The sequence below is a fragment of the Enoplosus armatus genome, chromosome 19 (genome assembly GCF_043641665.1).
Source record: "Enoplosus armatus isolate fEnoArm2 chromosome 19, fEnoArm2.hap1, whole genome shotgun sequence".
NCBI classification, from domain to species: Eukaryota; Metazoa; Chordata; class Actinopteri; order Centrarchiformes; family Enoplosidae; genus Enoplosus; species Enoplosus armatus.
Genome location: NC_092198.1, coordinates 1,611,490 through 1,630,959, shown reverse-complemented (window position 1 = coordinate 1,630,959; position 19,470 = coordinate 1,611,490). Strand labels below are relative to the sequence as shown.

At 44.3% G+C, this 19,470-nt stretch overlaps 1 protein-coding gene across 1 annotated transcript in view; it reads left to right on the top strand.

Moving 5' to 3' along the window:
* myo6a (myosin VIa) overlaps nucleotides 1-19,470 on the top strand; it is a 103,255-nt gene that overhangs the window by 26,300 nt on the left and 57,485 nt on the right. The window contains exons 10-12 of the mRNA XM_070925343.1: nucleotides 3,063-3,143; nucleotides 8,773-8,953; nucleotides 13,531-13,675. Coding sequence (XP_070781444.1) covers nucleotides 3,063-3,143; nucleotides 8,773-8,953; nucleotides 13,531-13,675 — 407 coding nt within the window. The remainder of the gene's footprint in view (nucleotides 1-3,062; nucleotides 3,144-8,772; nucleotides 8,954-13,530; nucleotides 13,676-19,470) is intronic.

Sequence of the window (19,470 nt, the reverse complement as noted above, 5' to 3'; positions counted from 1 at the left end):
GGACATTATCTTACTTGATTAGACTGAATATAATCTGGACTCGGCCTGACTTGGGTCCTGGTTCAGGTCTCCACCAAGAGGATTTGTGAAGACTTCTAAATCCCTGTTATTGTGGACTGTTTACGCACAAATGTTCCAAGAAGAAGAGTGAGAATCAGACCGGTGAACACCTCAGAGGGCGATGAAACACCTGCTCCCTCCTCTCTGTGGCTGTTATGGACACCAGAGGGCAGCACTGAGCCGCCACTGAGCCCAGCTGTCTGTGGAACCAGATCTTCATTAAAGCTGGAGCCCGTCTGGCTGCTGTACGCTCTCTGAACTGTGTTTATGAGTTGTGGATCGTGGAAAGCGAGCAGAGCAGCATCAAATGGCCGCGTTCACCATCAGGATTGTTCCCCATCCAACATAAATTGTTCACCTCCAGTTACAAACTGCACTGAGAGCTGGTAATGCACAGATAACGGCTGCTACATTTCAGCTGTTGCTCAGATTTATGAGGACAAGTATTGATCTGTCAGCATCGGAGCTCTAAAGTTCACTCTGTCGAAAGGCTCTGAGAAAACTGCAGTTTAGACTTAAAGTACAGAAACTAGACGGCTTCCAAGAACCAAAGCAAACCTCTTTAGACCAGATACAGTCAGAGTGACGAGGAAACAGACTCAACTCCCTCTTCTCTCACTCACAACTCTGAAAACACAGAACAACTGCATTACCATAAACTTTTGATTAGTAGTTTCTTGCAGAGAGTCAGAGGAGAAGGTTGATGCCACTCTATGACGTTTTATCATGTTCGCTCTGATGAACGTTAAGCCTAATATTAACTCTCCTGTTAGCTCTGGTTGTGGTCTCCTCCACCTCCTGAGGGAAACATCTGGCTCTTTAGCTGCTAAATGCTGCACGATGTTCAGCAGCTCGAGTGCAGCGGCTTCATGGCAGCTTATTTAATGAAAACGCAGTCAGACTGAACTAAAACTAAAAGCTGCACAGAGCTGTTGCTAAATCTCTGTGAGTTGGACACCTCATGTTGGAGATATCTGATCGGTCGTTGATAGATATTGATTGATATAGATATTGATTAGTGCAGCTGTAACGGCCCTGCACCTGCCAACTGATGGCACATCTGAGCAGCCTGCAGTAAAGCTGCTGTCGCTCTGCAGATTAAAGGATTTAAAACTGAACAAAACCATCGTTGGGTTCAAAGAGAGAGAGAGAGAATTAAGAAACAAGACATGATGACGTATATCAGTGTAATAAAAACAATAAACGGGGGCATCTGACCTCTGATCAAATGAAAACTTCGTCGTTGCTCTGCTGACTCTTCCAGAGTCTCTGAGTCTCACTCGTCTCCTCTTCTGTTGGAGGAGAAAAAAAAAACACTTTTTGAGAACTTTCTTTTGTTCAGATGCTTCTTTTTATTGGCAGCGTCTCAATTCAATAGTCTATTCTCACCTGCATCATTGTCAGGCCTTAAAGTGCCGACGCCGGCTCGGTGCTCTCCGCCGGTGTCCCCCTGCAACTTATTACACCTCCCACAGTCCCTTCAACAGCTTCTAATGGCTTCTCAGATCTACAGCTTTCCCTTCTGCTGGGGGGAGTAAAAAAGATTCAGTGAGGTGTCTTATAATAGAAGTGGAGGGTCGAGCTCAGCGGCCGTGATGAACTCCTAAAGTTTTGTTTGTAGGCCGGAGGGAAGGATGAGGTGCGTTCGGGTCTGAGCAGGTTTTTCAGGACGTTTTCTAAAAATGTCTTTGGTGCAAAGTGATTCACAAAGTGCAGATAAGACCTGAAAGAGAGGCACAACAAACACTTCAAGATGTGAGAGGTGTGTGTAGAGCACTTTGTGTACATGCAGTGATGGAAGAAGCACTCAGATAAAGTATAAATACCTCGGTGGGGAAGTAATCGAAGTAAAAGTCCTCCACCAGCATAAAATGTCCTCAGGTGTCTCGGGGGGGTTAAGCTTTTAGGAAGGAAAGGAAGGACACAAGAAAAGAAGAAAGGAAAGATAAAATAGTAGGAAAGGAGGAAACAAATATGGATAAAATAACAAGTGAAAGGAGGTATGAAAAGAAAAGTAGAACAGGGGGAAGGAAAGAAAGAAAGAAGGAAATCAGGTATTCAGGGAGGAAAGAAGGAAACATGAAACAAAGAAGAGCAGAAATGAGTAAGGAACATAAACAACGAAGGGAAGAAAGACAAGTAAGGAAACAAATATGGAACGAGGGGAAGAAGGCAGGACGTGAGGAAACAAATACATAAGAAGACGGACAGAAGAAGGAAGTCAGTGCGAAGGTTTCCCTCTGGCTTCTCCTGTAATGAAATGCTTCAGTTTGTGTCCATCTGCTCGGGCAGAAGGACTCCTCTGTCCCGTCTCCCTCCCTCCTGGGAAGTTTGTATCAGAGTCTTCATCACCTTCATCACGAAGCCAGCTGGAGAAAGGCCATTAAAACTGGTTCAGAATCAATTACGGAGAGGACGGGAGTGCTTTTTGTGCAAATGCTAATTTAATTATAGAGATGAATTCTGAACAACTGAAGAGCAGAGTGATGAGGAGACACTCCGGGATCACAAACCTTCCTTCACCTTTTCCTCAGCGGACTGGGAGCGCTGCCTCCTTCCAGCACTTTCCATGAACTAAAGCACAAAATAATACAAGAACTTGTGCAATTCTTAATCACTTCATCGCACTTGTAGTTATGTTTCGTTGCAGCTGAGATGAAGTGTAACTTAATCAGAGTTGTTTGCATTACTTGGTCAGTTTATTAAAAGTTTAGATTTATAGTTAATAGTTAACTAATAGTTAAGAAAAGGTGCACGTCTGTAGTTAAAGCTGCCAAACGAAGGTTATGTGTACATTCAGTGTATTCGGTTCAAGATGCGGTTAGCCTAGCTTAGCACAAAGAGTGGGAGCAGGGGGAAACGGTTTCTTTCCTTTATTTCGGTCTCATTCTGTGAAGCTCTACGAAGCTGTTCTATAGGCGAAGTGCACGGTGTCGTTCTGGTTGAATGAGCTTCAGTGTTAATCATCGTGCTCATGTTTCTCCTCTTTCTGTGTGTTGCAGTACCTGAACAGAGGATGCACTCGGTTCTTTGCCTCCAAAGATACAGACAAGCAGATCCTGCAGAACCGCAAGAGCTCAGAGGTACAGTACACTTCAGCCTTCAGACTCCATCCGAGTCCATCAGTTCTGAACCACAATCCATAGAAGAAACAGACAGACTGACTGTATTTCTGTGAAGGAACCAGGTCCAGCTACACCCTGAACGGCCAGGAGCTCAAAACACTACAAATATATCACAGCAAGTTAAAGACCGTTGACTGACGAAGGCCGTAATACAACCTTCATGTGACAGTTAACAAGAGAACATGAGTGGAACAAACTGAGTTGACTTAACTGTTCCTGTGTAAGCAAAGCTTCAGCTACATCAGCTCGAGTACAAGTACGCGCTGTACAAGTACACGCCAGCTGAGCTGCTGCTGTGGAAATAAGATGTGTCATAATCAGCTGCACAGTTTGCTCAGCTGCCTTCATGTGTTTGAATGAGTTTGGATGTTAGAAGCTGAGTCTGTCGTTCATGAATAATGATCATAAAGTTTATTTATGTCTCATCTTTCCAAAACCAGGTTTACAAGGAAAGAAACCTGATCAAAGCCATGAACATAAACAACATGAACATATACATATAAATCAGTATATTTAAGGAATTACTCTCATTATTGATTAACGATTATAATGAATTAATGATTATAAAAATGTCACGAAATAAAGAAAAATGCCCGTCAAACACTTCCAGAGCCTTGAAACGTCCAAAGCCTCAAAGATATTCGGTTTTAGAGGGACGCTGTTTTTGTTCTGAAGCAGCAGTTTGATCAGATTATACTGAGATTATCAGCGGTCACCTGTTCTAAGGTGCTTCCTCTGGGGAACATGACCCGCTCTAAAAAGTGACGAAAAGAGCTCACAAACAAGTTGACGACGATCTTTGACCGAACTCTTGTGGCTCAGAAAGAGTTCAGATTCCAGAACAAGAAGTAAAGTCACAGCAGAGGATGTTCACATGAAAAATCAGACAGATTTCACGGAATAAGATCATTTTGAGGACCTCGAACTCTTTGTCTTGGCTGTCCAGCGGTGGAAGAAGCACTCTGAGCTAATTTTATTAATAAGCTGCAGTGTGTTCGTGTCACTAAGGAACCCGTCGCTCTGCAGACTCCATTAGCGCCTCCTTAAACTGACTCAGCTGACTGAATTTAGATTTCTGGCCTCCGGCTCCTGGTTTCCAGTCTTTCTCTCCGTGTGCAGCCCGTCACCTCCTCCGTTATCTCGCCGTCTGTCCCTCTGATACTCTTTGTCCGTCTCTTTCACATCCTCAGTATCTCCGATTCATCAGGTTCTGATTGTTGCCGTCTGTGTTGGACTCTGTGTGATCCTCAGGACTGACGCTTTGTTCCAAGAGATTATGCTGTGAATCTAGAGACCTGCTAGCGCCACCCCCTCCCAAGAGGCTGCAGGGTTCACTGATGATTATCTGTCATGTTAGAGGCTAAAGAGATAAGGATTGTCCTGGAGGTGGTGGTGGAAGAAAGGTCACTAACGTCTGAAGGGTTCAGTCGTGATGAAGGACTCTGTTCGGTTTGTTTTGATCAGAACTTGTTCTCACGTCCACTTGTCCATCTGTCGGCAAACAAGATGAAGCGGAGCGTGCCTCAGATATTTCATTATTCGTTGTTGTGTTTCCTGCCTGGAGTTCCTCGCTGCCAACCAGCTCTGCTTTTATAATCTCATCATTTTCACAATAAGTTCAGATGTTTATATTCAAACGGCAAACATTTTAATTAGCAGCCTGGCTAAGAGCCTCAGCGTAGCACAAAGACATCGACTGCGCCGCATTAATAAGAAAATCTCATCATGTGAAATGAGCTCCTTCCTTTCGCCTCCAGCCTTTGATTAATTATGCACAAGTATTCGATTAGTGCGGCTGTATGTGGCGCTCCCCGCAGTGCAGCGTTATTAATTATTATAGCCATGAAGAGGAACATGGATCAGGGATTGGTGCTCTGCTCTCCCTGCTGGAAGATAAAACCTACTGAGACTCATAAATCCAATCATATCAATTCATAATTAAGTCCACTGCTTTCTCTGAAACATAGAGGATCCACTCTGGAAGTCTTTGCATTTTATCAAACCTAAAATAATGCATCATGATTTGTTTTAATATTTTTATGCTGCAAAAGGGACGGTGCCTGCAGGATTTCTTCTTGTGCTGGTGTTCCAAACCAGCATGAATCTCTTTTCTTTATTAAGCTAATGCATCAATATACACAAGACAGTGATTAAGTAACGATAACGAACATACTGTTTGACGACGAAGTGTAAAGAGCAGATTGAAATGGGAGAGTGAGACCAGTTTAGTGGCCTCTCCACAGGCCAGTTATCTCTGAGTGTAGATATAAACTGTAGAGCTGCCGGGTTGCTGTTTCTACTTATATAGTTGTTCTCCTCTCTTTCTGTTTTGGTAACTTTTTTGTTAAGTACTAAATAGTCTGCATTACACCCACAGATCTTCAAAGGCACGAAGTCTTTTTAGATTTGAATATATGAGGTCTTGATTTCAACATTGATTTGTCTGATTTATTTGCTGTCGTCTGCAGCAAACCTCCGCTGTTCTACAGTCTGTGAAACCTGTTCAGCTAATTCTTTCTACCACACTGACCCTCTGATGTACTGCTCCTCTCTTCTGCACTCACTTGTTGCAGGAAAATAGACTTTAGATACGAACTTCCCAAAGTTACCTGCAGAGATAAATAAACGGAGAACATCCTGCACGATGTGTTCAAAGATCTGTCTCAGACCTCCTTGGTCTTAAAATTAAATTCAAATTACTTCAGCACACACTCTGTTTCCAACAGCAAACAGATCCGATGTTTGTCTTCAGATAAAAATACATGTAAAGACATTTTCCTGGTAAGAAAACAAAGACCGGGGAAGAAAAAGAAAAGTTACACAACGTTAGACGAGCTCCACTTTCTTAATTCATTAAGCAACACGATAAGAGTCAAACTGTGGGAACATTCAGAGGCAACAAAGGAGTGGAAAGAAAAAACGGTAATGAAGCCTGTTTGGAAAACTGAAAAACAGACTGAGTGCAGGACAACAGCAACAAATTGATCCCACGTCCTTTGTTGGAATCACTGCAGGCCTGTGTTACCTGACGCAGTTTGAATGGGAGTCGTGTTTTGTACAAAGGAAGCACACAAACAGTTGGATGTAAGGAGGAGCTTTGTCCCGGGAAATGAGCTCAGAAAAGTTTATTTCACTACTGCAGAAAAGGAGTCTGCAGAGACTCGGGTGAAATAACATTTGCAAACAATCCTCGGCTTTGCGCCTCGCCGGGAGGGAAGAGTGGGCAGCGAGGCGGCTCCGATCATATCTGATAAAGTATCCTGCGGTCACTTTAAGGTAGCATCAGATTCCAGTCAGATGAGGCACGATTAAACTGCAGGAAAACAAACGTGAATTTGAAGTTCCCACCCAGGAGAGAAGGTGGAATCCCCCCCCCCCCCCCCCCCCCGCCTGGTGCTTCAGGTTCAATAAAACAAACGCACCAACTGATTATCTGCACATTGGGTTGAGGCCAGGTGTAGTCGCAGGTGCTCTTTGCTGTATTCTCTGATAAATGATGTGCTGTATGTCTCCTCACTGCTCCGTCTCACCCAGGACGACCAGGTGATTTGGTGTTCCTCCTCCTCCTCCTCCTCCTCCTCCTCCTCCTCCTCTTCTTCTTGACATTGATGTGAATGTTTGGGCCCGCTGGGTTCACATCTCCTCTGAGTGTCTGTGCGTTAATGCATGCTGAGTTTTTCATCTTTCTTTCACCTCTGGAGTGCTTTGTATGGTTTCCCACTTTCCTCTGCTGTATAGAAAATATAGAGCGTTTCAATTGAACGGAGATCTCTTCTGATTGCTTTTGTGTATCTCAGAATGTCACAGTGCAGCAGTGAATACGCCCCCCCCCCACCGTGTATGCCCACTTCCTGTCAGCACAGCAGAAAACAAAATGCTGATGTAGAATTTGAAAAGTGTCCTCATGTATCGATGTTTACATTTTACATTCTGGGAAATGGTCTCATCACAAGACATAATGTTTATTAGCTCAAACTCCAGTTTATTGGCGAGTCTGCATTATTGAGCGGCAGCCTCATCAGATCAATGCTTTCACAACATTACTGTGTGGGGAGGGCAGTTTTTCCACTTAGGATAGTGTGGAATTACAACAACTCTGCCAGCGTCTCAATACTCAACAGCCAAATACATTTGTTGTTTTTAAGAAAAGAAATGTTTAGACATTTGAATCTGCATCTGTGATGAGTCTCTATTAAATGTAGATTGTGATGGACAATAATGAAATGCAAATGTCACATTTTCTTTACTGAAATGCAGTATTTCTTAAGCAACAAGTAAATATACTAGTTTAAAGCTGCATTACTACGTTTTTGACCACTAGGGGGCATAAAAATACCAGAACATGCTCTTTAAACTAAAGCCTGTTCACTTCTTTCTTTTTAACTTTCTACCAGATTTCATTCAAATCTTTGAACAGCTTTGTGAGGTGTCCTGCAGACAGACAAACAAACAAACACGTCACCTCCTTTGGCGACGTAACGATGCAGTAAAATGTCCAACTGAGCAAAACACAGAAACAAAACAAATCATGTTGGAAAGACTCAACAACTCAACCGAAACCTGCTGATGTTCTTTGTTGTGAATATGAGCGTCAGTCTCTTAAAGGTGTCTTTACGAGCATGAGGCACTGCTGGCTGTCCCCACTTACCCATAAATCTTTGCTCTTTGTTAACTTGTTGCTTTGAGTCAGATTTTCGGGCGTCTTGGTGCAGTTTATTGGCTCTTATCTGAGTTTGAATGGCATTTTTCTTACCTGACCAAAAACCAAATGTAGAAAATACTCCAATTGCTCCTAAAATAAATAAATGAATAAAACTCAGCAGCTACAACAGAGATGCAGCAGAGATGCAGCAGAGCTTTGGTTTACCTTCCTGCGTTCATCTCCTTTATTAGACTTCACGAGCCTCAGTGAAAAAGCTAAATGAGAATCGGATGAGAACCTGATTAAATAGTGGAACCAGCTAAGCAGAAGAATTCATTTCCTACTTAACTCTATGACAGGGGACAGCGAGCGGCTGGCGTCTAGTTTAGCCTGCGGATATCATCAGACTGTGACATTCTTGAGTGGGTTTCTCAGGTTGTGTGTGTTTGTTTCCTACTTCACTATCTTTGCCTTCTCTCTGCTGCAGATTGAGGTTTTTCATGCATCGTTCACTCTGCTTTATGGAGTTCTTCTGTACAGTATATTCAAGCAAACAGAAAAACAGTTGCAGTGCAGTCAAGGATTTGTTCATCCAGCAACTTGGAAATGAAATGATTCTCAAGGATGATGGGAAGTTTAACGCCAGTCTGATTTTTAAAAGAGTGATTTAACAAAGCCACGTTTCTGCTCGAAATAACAGTAGAACATATCTTTTATTGACCTGACTGAAACACACAAAGAAGAGAGCAGGTAGAAGTCTGAGGAAGGAGGTGATGAAGGTGAACTGTTTGGAGGGAGAAGTCAAAGGAAAGTCAGTTGTGGAAGGTGAAAAGTTGACAGTATAAATGCAAATAGGTGCTGACCAGGAAGGCTGCTGTGTTAGAAGCTAGATGAGTGGAGGATGTAAGTGGCTGTATCGGTCAGTAACTCGCTCTTGTTTCTCAGCACATGAAGGCGGGACCTCTGAAGGACCCGCTGCTGGACGACCGCGGCGACTTCAACAGGATGTCTGTGGCCATGAAGAAGATCGGCCTGGACGACACGGAGAAGCTGGACCTGTTCAGGGTGGTGGCCGGCGTGCTGCACCTCGGCAACATCGACTTCGAGGAGGCTGGAAGCACATCGGGTGAGCTGCCACGACCACGTGATGGCGTTCATATGACGTTTGTGTTAATTACAAGACCTCGAACGACCAGAATACAGGCGCGCGGCTCAGGAAACAAAAGGCTCCAGATGTCAGATGTTGTAAAGCCACTGTGGCGTAAATATGAAGTGATTTGTTTCAGATAACTAACAAAAGGCAAACTGCAGATTCTGACAAGGACACAGAAGCTCGGAGGCTTTTGTTGGAGAGTATTGAAGAGTTCAGAGGTGAAGATGTTACTGGCTAATGTGCTGCGACATGTTCGTCACCACGTTCATGCAGCTACTTCAATGACTGTGGGGAAGTCATGTGGACCAGCGACAGGAGGTTTAAGGCGACGCTCATAATTAGATATTTGTTCATTTGCTCTTAACCGGTTACAACATCCGCAAAGAGCATCACAGTCGGCTGAATCCACTGTGACTGCAGTCTGGCAGGACGACAACACGCCGATCCCGAGTCCATGCCAACTTTGTAATAAGTCACGTACAGAATGTCAGAAAAATACGTTTTCAAATGGACGAAAAGGGCCTCGTTTCTCAAGGTGACCTCTGCAGTCACAGTTTGACACAGACGGGTTTTAAACTGGTGCTTTCAGGGACGTTTTGTTTACTGCGTTTCAGACAAACATCTTTATTTTATGTCTTTCCCTTTATTCTATATTATTCCTTTTATCAGAAGATAATTTGCTGACTGTAAACCGACTGTTGGTCGGACTAAAGACATTTGAAGGTGTCACTAACTGTGACGGCGTTTCCCTCGATTTTCTGACATTTTAACAAACCAAACAGTAAATTAACTGATGAAGAAAATAATTAGCATATTAATCCATAATGAGAATAATCATTAGTTGCAGTCCAACACAGAATAGTTCAGAATGAGCTCCACAGTAAAATCCTGCTTTTACATTAATGATGATCTAATGATGTAATATAAAATAGTAGAACTGCTTTTAATACAGTATATTTAGTATATTTTCCTGATTATAGTCGCACACTTTTACCGAAGTTAGATTTTCCACGCTTCGACTTGTACCAGAGTATTTTCGCAGTGTGGTATTAATACTTTCACCTGCTGTATCATTTGAACTCGGAGGCCGCTGGTATGATGAGGAGGATGATGAGTTTTCAGACAGCAGCCTGCAGCGCTCTGTGATTGCATTTGCTCCGTATCAGAAACCATCCATCTCGCGTGCTTTTCGGCTCCTAAACGGCTCCACTTTGGTCGCTACGAGGCAGAGGCCATTTTGATCTTATCCCTGAAGACTCTGCCCTTTGATTGATCGCTGTAATATTCGGCTTCTTCTCGGTCCGGCCTCATTGTGGTCAAAGATGAATGCTTTTGGAATGTGTGGCGTTGGTGTCGTTTTTCCATTTGTGATTAAAACCCAAAGGGATCATGACGGGCAGCGTCTGAGTTATTTTACTAGAGGGAAATAAGTTAATCACATAATTAAAAAAAAGTCATACAATAATTATACAAGCTATCTTTTCCAGTATTACACCCTCCATGTTTGGCGTTCTGCTGCACAGTGGTCTCAGGTTTGGACTGAACCCCCCCCCCCCCGGGGTGATTCAGCCTCCATGAAAATCAACTCATCCTTTGAACTTCACCAGTGAAGTTCCTCAGCTCGCGGTTCCTCCCCGTCGTTTTCGCCCCCCCGCGGGGCAGAAGAGGAAGCGCAGCTGGGCGCCTATTAGATAGACTGTTTCTCACAGCGGGGGGCCATCATGGCGCTGGTGTTTTACAGCAAGAGAGGAGAGTGTGTTCAGTCAGGGGAGGTAATCATCCAGTTTGAGACGGGCTTGGCTTACAGTCTGCAGTTTGGATAGAGGTCTCTTGAGGGGGGGGGTTTTAGGGAGCTCTTAACGAATATTTATTTGTATTTGGAGGCCAGAAGAGCTTTTCTTAACTCTGAGCTGAGACTGAACCATCCAGAAGATACAGACCTTTATAAATCGCTGCCGTCCAAGAATATTACAGGTCTGACAAATGCTGACCTGTGGAATCAACCGGTGCACAACAGAAGACGTGGTCAGAAAGACGGGAGGGAGGCGGAGATCCAGACAGGCCCGAACGTGGAACATAATCTGGAGAGGAGAGCTGCAGATGTTTAGATGTCACAGGTCATATTTATTGGGATTTATTAACCTTTATCCACAGTAGATTTCTGAAACATGATGTAAACTATGAAAGTGAAAGCGTTAAGGAGCTAAATATTTTAGTTTGAAAGTGCTGTACAAACATCACTGAGTGAGAATTCAAACCATGACTTTCAGCCTGACATCTATATATATATATATATATATATATATACTGAGTTCAGTGTGTTGGACTGAAGCTCGTGTTTATGAAGATCGACCGGCTGATGGGCGGAAAAGGTTTGTAAAAAGCTTTGAAATAGAAAATGTGGACACCTTCTGCCCCCAAATCTTGTCCCTAAAAGCGTCGTCTGGCTCAGCTGAATACTTTTTGACAACATTATGAACAGATTTGTTAGCAGATTGATTTCTGTGTGCGTTCAATGTGTTGCAGATCTTTGCACATTTTAAAAACCAGTATTCTGACCTGCTGGCTGTCAAACTGGTCTGAACGAACTCGTCTTGGCAAAACTGTCCGTGTCTTCCGATAAATCTCTGGACCTTCTGGGCGCTCGGAGGACGGTCAGACCGTCAGAACTCAATTCTTCTCAGGAATCAACTTATTTCAAAGTAAACTGGGAAATCTATCAGGAGAGGCTGCAAATAATGACGCTTAATTAACTCGGAATTAGGTTTGAGTCCTTGGCTCTCCTCTAATGTGGACTTGGAGCGTTTCCTTCCGCAGGGTCTTCGTTCAGTCCAGACATCGATTTGATATTCGCTTAGCTTAGCTTTCAGGAGCTATTGATCGCTGACATTCATCAGAGAAGCACCTCCAATGCTGTGGAGCGACGTCACCAACCAGCAGAGTGTTTGAAGGCCGTTGACATCACAGATACTCTCATTCTGACGACATGCAGAACCGGCCGGTGCTGATGTGTATCTGCTTCTCTTTTTGGGCTGTTGCTCTAACAATACGACTTTTTTATCTTCGACTTTATATTATAATAAGTATTATTATACATTATTATAATTATCCTTTCCTAGAAATTTGAGAGCCACAGACAGGAAGTCAGCCTCATCCTTTTCAATACGGAAAGTAATCATCAGAACATTGTTAGCAAGCTAATGATTGCGAGTTTAATAAGCTTCCACATCCCGATCAACTCATGTGAACTCTTGACACCTTCATCAACTGCTGCAGCCTTCAAGACGTTACGAGAAACTTGCGGATGTACGAACACCTCTCACCTCTCTTTCCTGTTTGAATAGAGTTCCCTCTGCGTCGGCTCTCTTCTCCTGCAGCCCACCCAGTTCCTTCCGGGCTTTGTTCATTCCTCCCTGGACTTGCACGGTTCACAGCTCGTGGGTGTTGCTCGCTCGCTCCAGACATAATGAGCGCTGCGTATCGCCCTCACCTTTAAGTAGGGCGCACGTCGGCTGAGCTGTCAATAAGTCATCATGGAAGTGCACGTTGTTGCAGACATGCGGGGGATTTAAAAGATTACTTTATTCATATTTTCCACCCACTTAATCCTTTGGCATGTTGTCAGAGGCTTCCTCCAGCGTGGATCAGACACTTCATACCTGTGAACACTTCAGCTCGCTGTGACCTACTTGACTTGTATGTTTTATGATTATGGTGTTGAAGGAAACTATGCTGGAGATGTAACCTCCAACCAGAAAGGGCAGGAATGAAACTCCAAGACGCTCTCGCTGTGAGGCCAAACTGCCGACCGAACATCAGTTCATCTCTGCTGAGGCCCAGAAGACAGAGCTCACTATGATGTTCACACATTCAGTTTGTGCCCACTGAAGCCTTTCCAAACGCTGGGATCATGTTCAGATCTGTGCACATTCTGTACAGGATCCAATATAGAATATATCGATAGAATATATGACCTTATTATATATTTGTGGCTGTGAAGGAGTAAATAAAACACAGCTGGTTTCAGGGAAATAGCACATATGAAGCAACATTTCTCATCACGCTCCTCAGCTGTTTGTTATTCCAACAAACAAAACAAAAGCTGCTGTAAAATCCTGTTTTTGAGACATTTAACGTTGGATCTTACAGCAAAGATAGAATTTGATGACCGGCACTGCTTCTACTTTATTTTCCACAAATATGATGTGCAGCAGCAGCCACCTGCCAGGCCGTGAGCTTTAAACGATATTACTGAGGTGAAACTGCTCCGACTGGGTCTCCGGTCTTACCTGTGCCTTTTTAGTTTAAAGCAATCGCAGGCCAGTTGGGTCTCTGTGTACTTCGTGCATGTCATGTCACAGGGTTTTTGTCAGTATTGTGATATGAGACTAGATATCCACCTCCACCTGTTTATATCAAAGTAATGTAGCTGGAAAAATACCTGGATGTTTGATTTTATCACCCAGCAGCGTTCAGCATCAGTGTAAACCCTCAGACCCTCTTAGTCCTGATGTGTGGGGCTGATGTGTGCCCTTCTCCTTGTCTTCCAGGTGGCTGCGCCATCAAGAACCAGTCGAGTCAGACGCTGGAGCACTGTGCCGAGCTGCTGGGCCTGGAGGAGGAGGACCTGAGAGTCAGCCTCACCACCAGGGTCATGCTCACAACAGCAGGGGGCGCCAAAGGAACAGTCATCAAGTAAGAGGCCTGCCCTGACTGACACACACACACACACACACACACTGATGCACTTAAACACATGGACTGCATGCACCCTGATATTAATGGAAAAAACTAGAGATTTGAGAAATGTTAGAAAATCAATTGACTTCTGTTCAGCAGAACTTAGTTTTTTTCCTTTTTTATTCTCCTGTAAAACATCTCAAGACCCCTCAGATGTACGTTGCTGCCCCTTGGAGGGGCCACACACACAACACACACAACTCACTGACTTATTAGCACTTGAAAGCTGAGCAGGTTTGATCCACAGGGATGCATATAGGCATGAGTAAGCACACACACACACACACTCACGCTGGTAGAGCAGATGGTTGATGTATTGCTTGTCTTGTTATCACTGTCCAGAGAGACGAGCAAACACTTACTCACTTCGGCTGACATGAGAATATACAGTAAAGTGAGACGAGGCTCAGAGGAGCTGCAGCAGAGCTGGTCTGGAGTCTGACGGCGCTCACGCCGCTCGCCTCCTCACCTCCTCGTCCAGGAAGACACTCGCACATGAACTCCGGATCAGATCTCAGTTGTTATGAATGAAGTGGTGAGCCGTCAAATGAGTTTGATTTAAAGTTCATAGAGGTGACTGAACGTTACGGGAAGGTTGCTGTTCACGTGTCTAACGTATACTGGTGTATCTACTTCAGTTAGTCGTTTCCTACATTTCCCAGAAGGCTTTGTGAAGTGAAGGTGGCATGACGTAGGCCCTGTTTATTAACATGTGTCTTTGGTGATCCGATCAGTGAACAGCTCTAAGTACAGGTGATAAGTTCGGTCATGCTTTATTGTTTAATGTTCCATTATTTCCTCATAATTCCCTGGAAAACTGTATAATTGTAGTGCAAATAGTTCTGACGCTGGTGTGTGTTAACGTGCTTCGAGTCTGGTGGTCCTGAAGTTGGCTCGGCATACGTTGGAAGTTTGTTTAGATGGGTGAGGAACCAGCAGCTCGCTCTTAGCTTGTTTTGTGTGAGCTGTGTTAATGCAGCCAGGTTGGAATCTTTGTGAATTTAGTTTTGTCTAGCAGCGGGCCATTTTGTGGGACATGTGTGATGAGCTGTGGTGCTCATGGGTACTTTGGATCAGTAGGTGAACCTCATTTCATGCCGACGATACTCCTCATGTCCCCATCAGTCCAGTGTCCTTTCATATTTCAGCACCAGATACTGAATCAAACATCCGATGTAGACCTAAAGAGCATGTGAAAGAACTGTGTTCAGATTGTAGGATACTTTTAATTCCAAACTGCTGGAAATATCTTCACTCATCCCCTCATCCAGAGGAGTAAGAAGACAAATACACCACCAACAACAAAATGGACCCTGAAATACAACATTCAAACAGTTCTGCACAATAGACTTATATATATACATATATTAGTGTATATATATATACACTAAATCCAGTGGGAAAGAAACAGAATGGATTCCTGTAATTTAGACTTCACTGCTACCCTCCATATCACTCATGGCCTTGTGGTGTTGGCAGTGACCTGTAGCCACACAAAGACATCATATAAAACAAAAGACATATTACATTTCGTCAAAACCACCAACTCTTAGCTGTGTCACTTTCTTCCTCCCCCATGGCTCTAAAGGAGGGGGGGGGATTCCTGTTTACAGGCTGCTATACCGAAGGTGACCTTTATGCTTTGCTGCAGCTTGAAAAGGGATCACAAATTATGCTGATAGAAAACATCCTCCTCTAATATTATTAATGGCCCTTATTTAGAAAGGAGAGGTGAATAAAAGCACAATTCATCCAGGCAAGAGGAAGAAGTTATTTATATTTATATCATGTTTTATATATGATTTATAGATGTTATTTATCCAGGAGCAGATGCACTGTTGAGGAATTAAAAGAAGAACACGAGCTGCTTTCTTTATCACAGGGCTGCGTAGCTTGTTTACTGATAGCACCACATGCTAAACTGTGAGAGGCCTAATTTACATGTACAATGTACAGTTACTAATGTGTGTGTGTGTGTGTGTGTGTGTGTGTGTGTGTGTGTGTGTGTGTGTGTGTGTGTTCCAGGCTTTGATTTATTCAAGAATGTACTCGGCGTCCTTTACCTCACATCATGTCGTGGTTTCATTTTTTTAATGCAGCCAACAAGCTCTTGGACGTGATTCCTTGTGGTTTACTTCATTAATTCATTCATTTAAGGTTGTCAGGCTTCCGGTCCAGTCTGCGCCACCTGCACGCTGACGTGTGCCATCTAGAGGCAGGAATATGACAGGAAGTCTGATTGTGTAGAAGTCTATGGGAAAATCACCCGACTTCTCACTTGATTTATGACCTCAGTGAACATTTTCCTGATGAGTTCATGGTCTCAGTCTCTAGTTTCAAGTCTTCTTCAACACAGCATGATGCTCATTTAGTAAATTATGTGTCCCGTTTAGAGTGAAACAGACGATAAAACAGGGTCTGCTTTAGGGCGGGGCTACCTTGTGATTGACGAGTCGCTACCACGGTGACCTGTCAATCAGGATAGAGGCATTCTAGGAATCGGCTGTTCATTATTTTTCCTGTTAGCAGCTACTTCGCCAGGTGCAGCCAGGCCTGCAGAGCGTCCTCGGGCTCTCAGATCCCCAGCTCCACCCTCTCCTCCAAATATGGTCACTTCTGGTTAAAAAAAAACAAGATGGCGACGGCCAAAATGCCAAATTCGGGGCTTCTCTTCTGTAACTTCTGTTCTGGATCTGCCAGCTGTGTGGAGGTGTGAACGCAGGCGGAGTTTGAACTTCTCACGCTCTCTTTTTCTTTCTTCATTAAACGGCTTCCTTCACTTTTTGTATGAACAACTGAGTGCGACAGCGTGAATGTCTCTGACACGTTCGCCGCTCTCCCCACTGGTGCGATTAATCGCGTCTCAGCCTTCTCTACGGCTGCAGGCTTCTTGCTTCTTGCTAACCGCTCAGCTCCCTTCACTCTAGAACAAAATGTTTAGTAGAATGAAATCTCAGAAATAAAAGTTTAACTCTTTTCTGCCGCTTTTGTCGAGTGGCTGTAATTGAAGGATCAGAAATAAAAGTTGCAAGCGATGACTTTTGAGAAGGGATTAACTTTAAAGCAGGTGGACACCAGCGTGACGGGGTGACAGATTAACACTTAAACGAACTTGAGGACACGAAATGAGCAGCTCGGACCGACAGCTTCGCCGGTCGGCTCCAGCTTAGCAAGACAAATGGGAGCCTGTGAGGCGGAGGTGCTGAGTATTATACCATTTCTTACGGCTCAGTGCTCGACGGCGAGGGAGAGCTTCAGGTGTTAAAGCGTACCTCGGGCTCAGAGCTAAACACCCCCCCCCCCCGCGCTGCTCTTTCATGAAGAGTTCAATTCAGCTAATAACTTAATCCTCAGAGTGATGAAGAAGATGAGACGGGGGGGGGGGGGGACACGACCGCAAACCACCAGGCAGTGATGAGAAAATAATAGGACATATCCAGACCGCCCTGGAGGCCGACCCAGAGGCCTGTTGACAGGGTTTAAAGGTCAAAGTAGCAGTTGCTTTTCTGCAGAGTTGATGTCCGTCAAGTTCTCCGTCCTAAACAGAAGAAGACGACCCAGTTCAGTGTTTTCTGACCTGAAACGGTTCATGTAGGCCTCTTTAAGTGACAGATCTACAGAGTTTGAAGGCTCATCAGACACCAAAATGCGACGTGGCAGTTTATAAAACACTGAGACAGAGTTACTACGTTAGCCAACGCAGCGCTTTGCTCGAAAACATTGCATTGCATCGAAAGTTGAACCAGATTGAACTGTGACAGTGAAGAAGACTAATGATGATGTCTGTCTGGACAAAGACCTGGACAAAGACCTGGACAAAGACCTGGACAAAGACCTGGACAAAGACCTGGACAAAGACCTTTCGCCGTGTTTTTTTTGGAGCGTGTGCTTCTGAATTCAAGCAGGTTGCTTTGAAACAGCTTCGATGGTGGATGGTTCTTTGTTTTCAGCGTCTTAAATGTGAAAATGTTCTAGTTTCTTTCTGTTTTCTGCTGTAAAGGAAACGTCTTTGAGTTTTATAGTGTTGGACGGACAAAACCAGCTTTTTGACGATGTCACCCTCAGATTCTGGGAAATTGTACTTCTTCATTTAGACAGAGAGACAGACTGAGAGACAGACTGAGAGAGAGAGAGACAGACAGACAGACAGAGAGACAGACTGAGAGAGAGACAGACAGACAGAGAGACAGACTGAGAGAGAGACTGAGAGAGAGAGACAGATTGACAGAGAGACAGAGACAGACTGAGAGACAGACTGAGAGACAGACAGAGAGACAGAGAGACAGACAGACAGACAGACAGACAGACAGACAGACAGACAGACAGACAGACAGACAGACAGACTGACTGACTGACTGACTGACTGACTGACTGACTGAGAGACTGACTGACTGACTGAGAGACATACAGAGAGACTGACTGACTGACAGAGGGACAGAGTGACAGAGAGAGAGAGACAGACAGACTGACAGAGAGACAGAGACAGACTGAGAGACAGACTGACAGAGAGACAGACTGACAGAGAGACAGACTGACAGAGAGACAGACTGTCAGAGAGACTGACTGTCAGAGAGACTGACTGACTGACAGAGGGACAAAGTGACAGAGAGAGAGAGAGAGACAGACTGACAGAGAGACAGAGACAGACTGAGAGACAGACTGTCAGAGAGACAGATTGTCAGAGAGACAGACTGACAGAGAGACAGAGACAGACTGAGTGACAGACGGACAGAGAGACAGACTGTCAGAGAGACAGACTGACAGAGAGACAGAGACAGACTGAGTGACAGACGGACAGAGAGACATACAGACTGACTGACTGACTGAGAGCGAGACAGACAGAGAGACAGACAGACAGAGAGACAGGTCCCTGTCTGTCTTTAGCCTGAACCCAGTGTCTCTGAAGCCTGCGGTTGTTTGCTCGGCCTCGACACGCCGTCTGAATGCCAAACCACTCGCCTCGATTTCAAACCTCCCACGCTAATGTTTACTTCTCCTCTTTCATGCGAGGGGAGAGGAGCCGAGCAGATGAATTAAAAGCTGTTTCCTGTCTTTGTCTGTCTCTCTGAGTGTCAGCTGACGCCGTCCTGCCTGTCAGTTACACTCTCTGTAAACGGACATGCGTCTGACACTTTGTCCCTCTGCGTACTGCTATATATATCTAGATATATCTATATATATCTATATATGTATGTATATGTATATATAGTTCCTTCTCCCAGCTGCACATCACCGTCACTATATTGTGAAACGTTGCTGTAACTGCAGAAAACAAACAAAGCCGAATCACTGGGAGGACTGTCAACAGTTTATCACCTCTGACTGATGATGAAAACAGTTCCTGGACTCTGCAGTTTATATCAGGAGCCACCAGAAGAAGAAGATGTTTTCAGAGTGAAGCCCGAGGAGGGCGCTGTTCTTCCAGAAGCTTGGAGAGTCTCTGCTGGTGGCAGATGGTGGACGGAATGAAAAGCTGATGGGAAAAATCGCTTCCAACATGTTTCTTCTCTCCATGAAAGCCAAAAAGAAAAACCTTTAGGCTGAGAAAGCAAAAGATCTTCTTTGCACAAGGAGGCGGCAGACTTTCTGGTGACGGCAGATGGTTGAAGGGATGGAGAAGAAAAAGGTTTCTAACATGCTCAGGGAGGAGGAGGAGGAGGACTGACGGGAAGCACAATAAATAAACAATAAATACAGAGTTTTATGGGAAATGCAGTCTTAACTTCCAGACACAACAGTAGTACTTATAC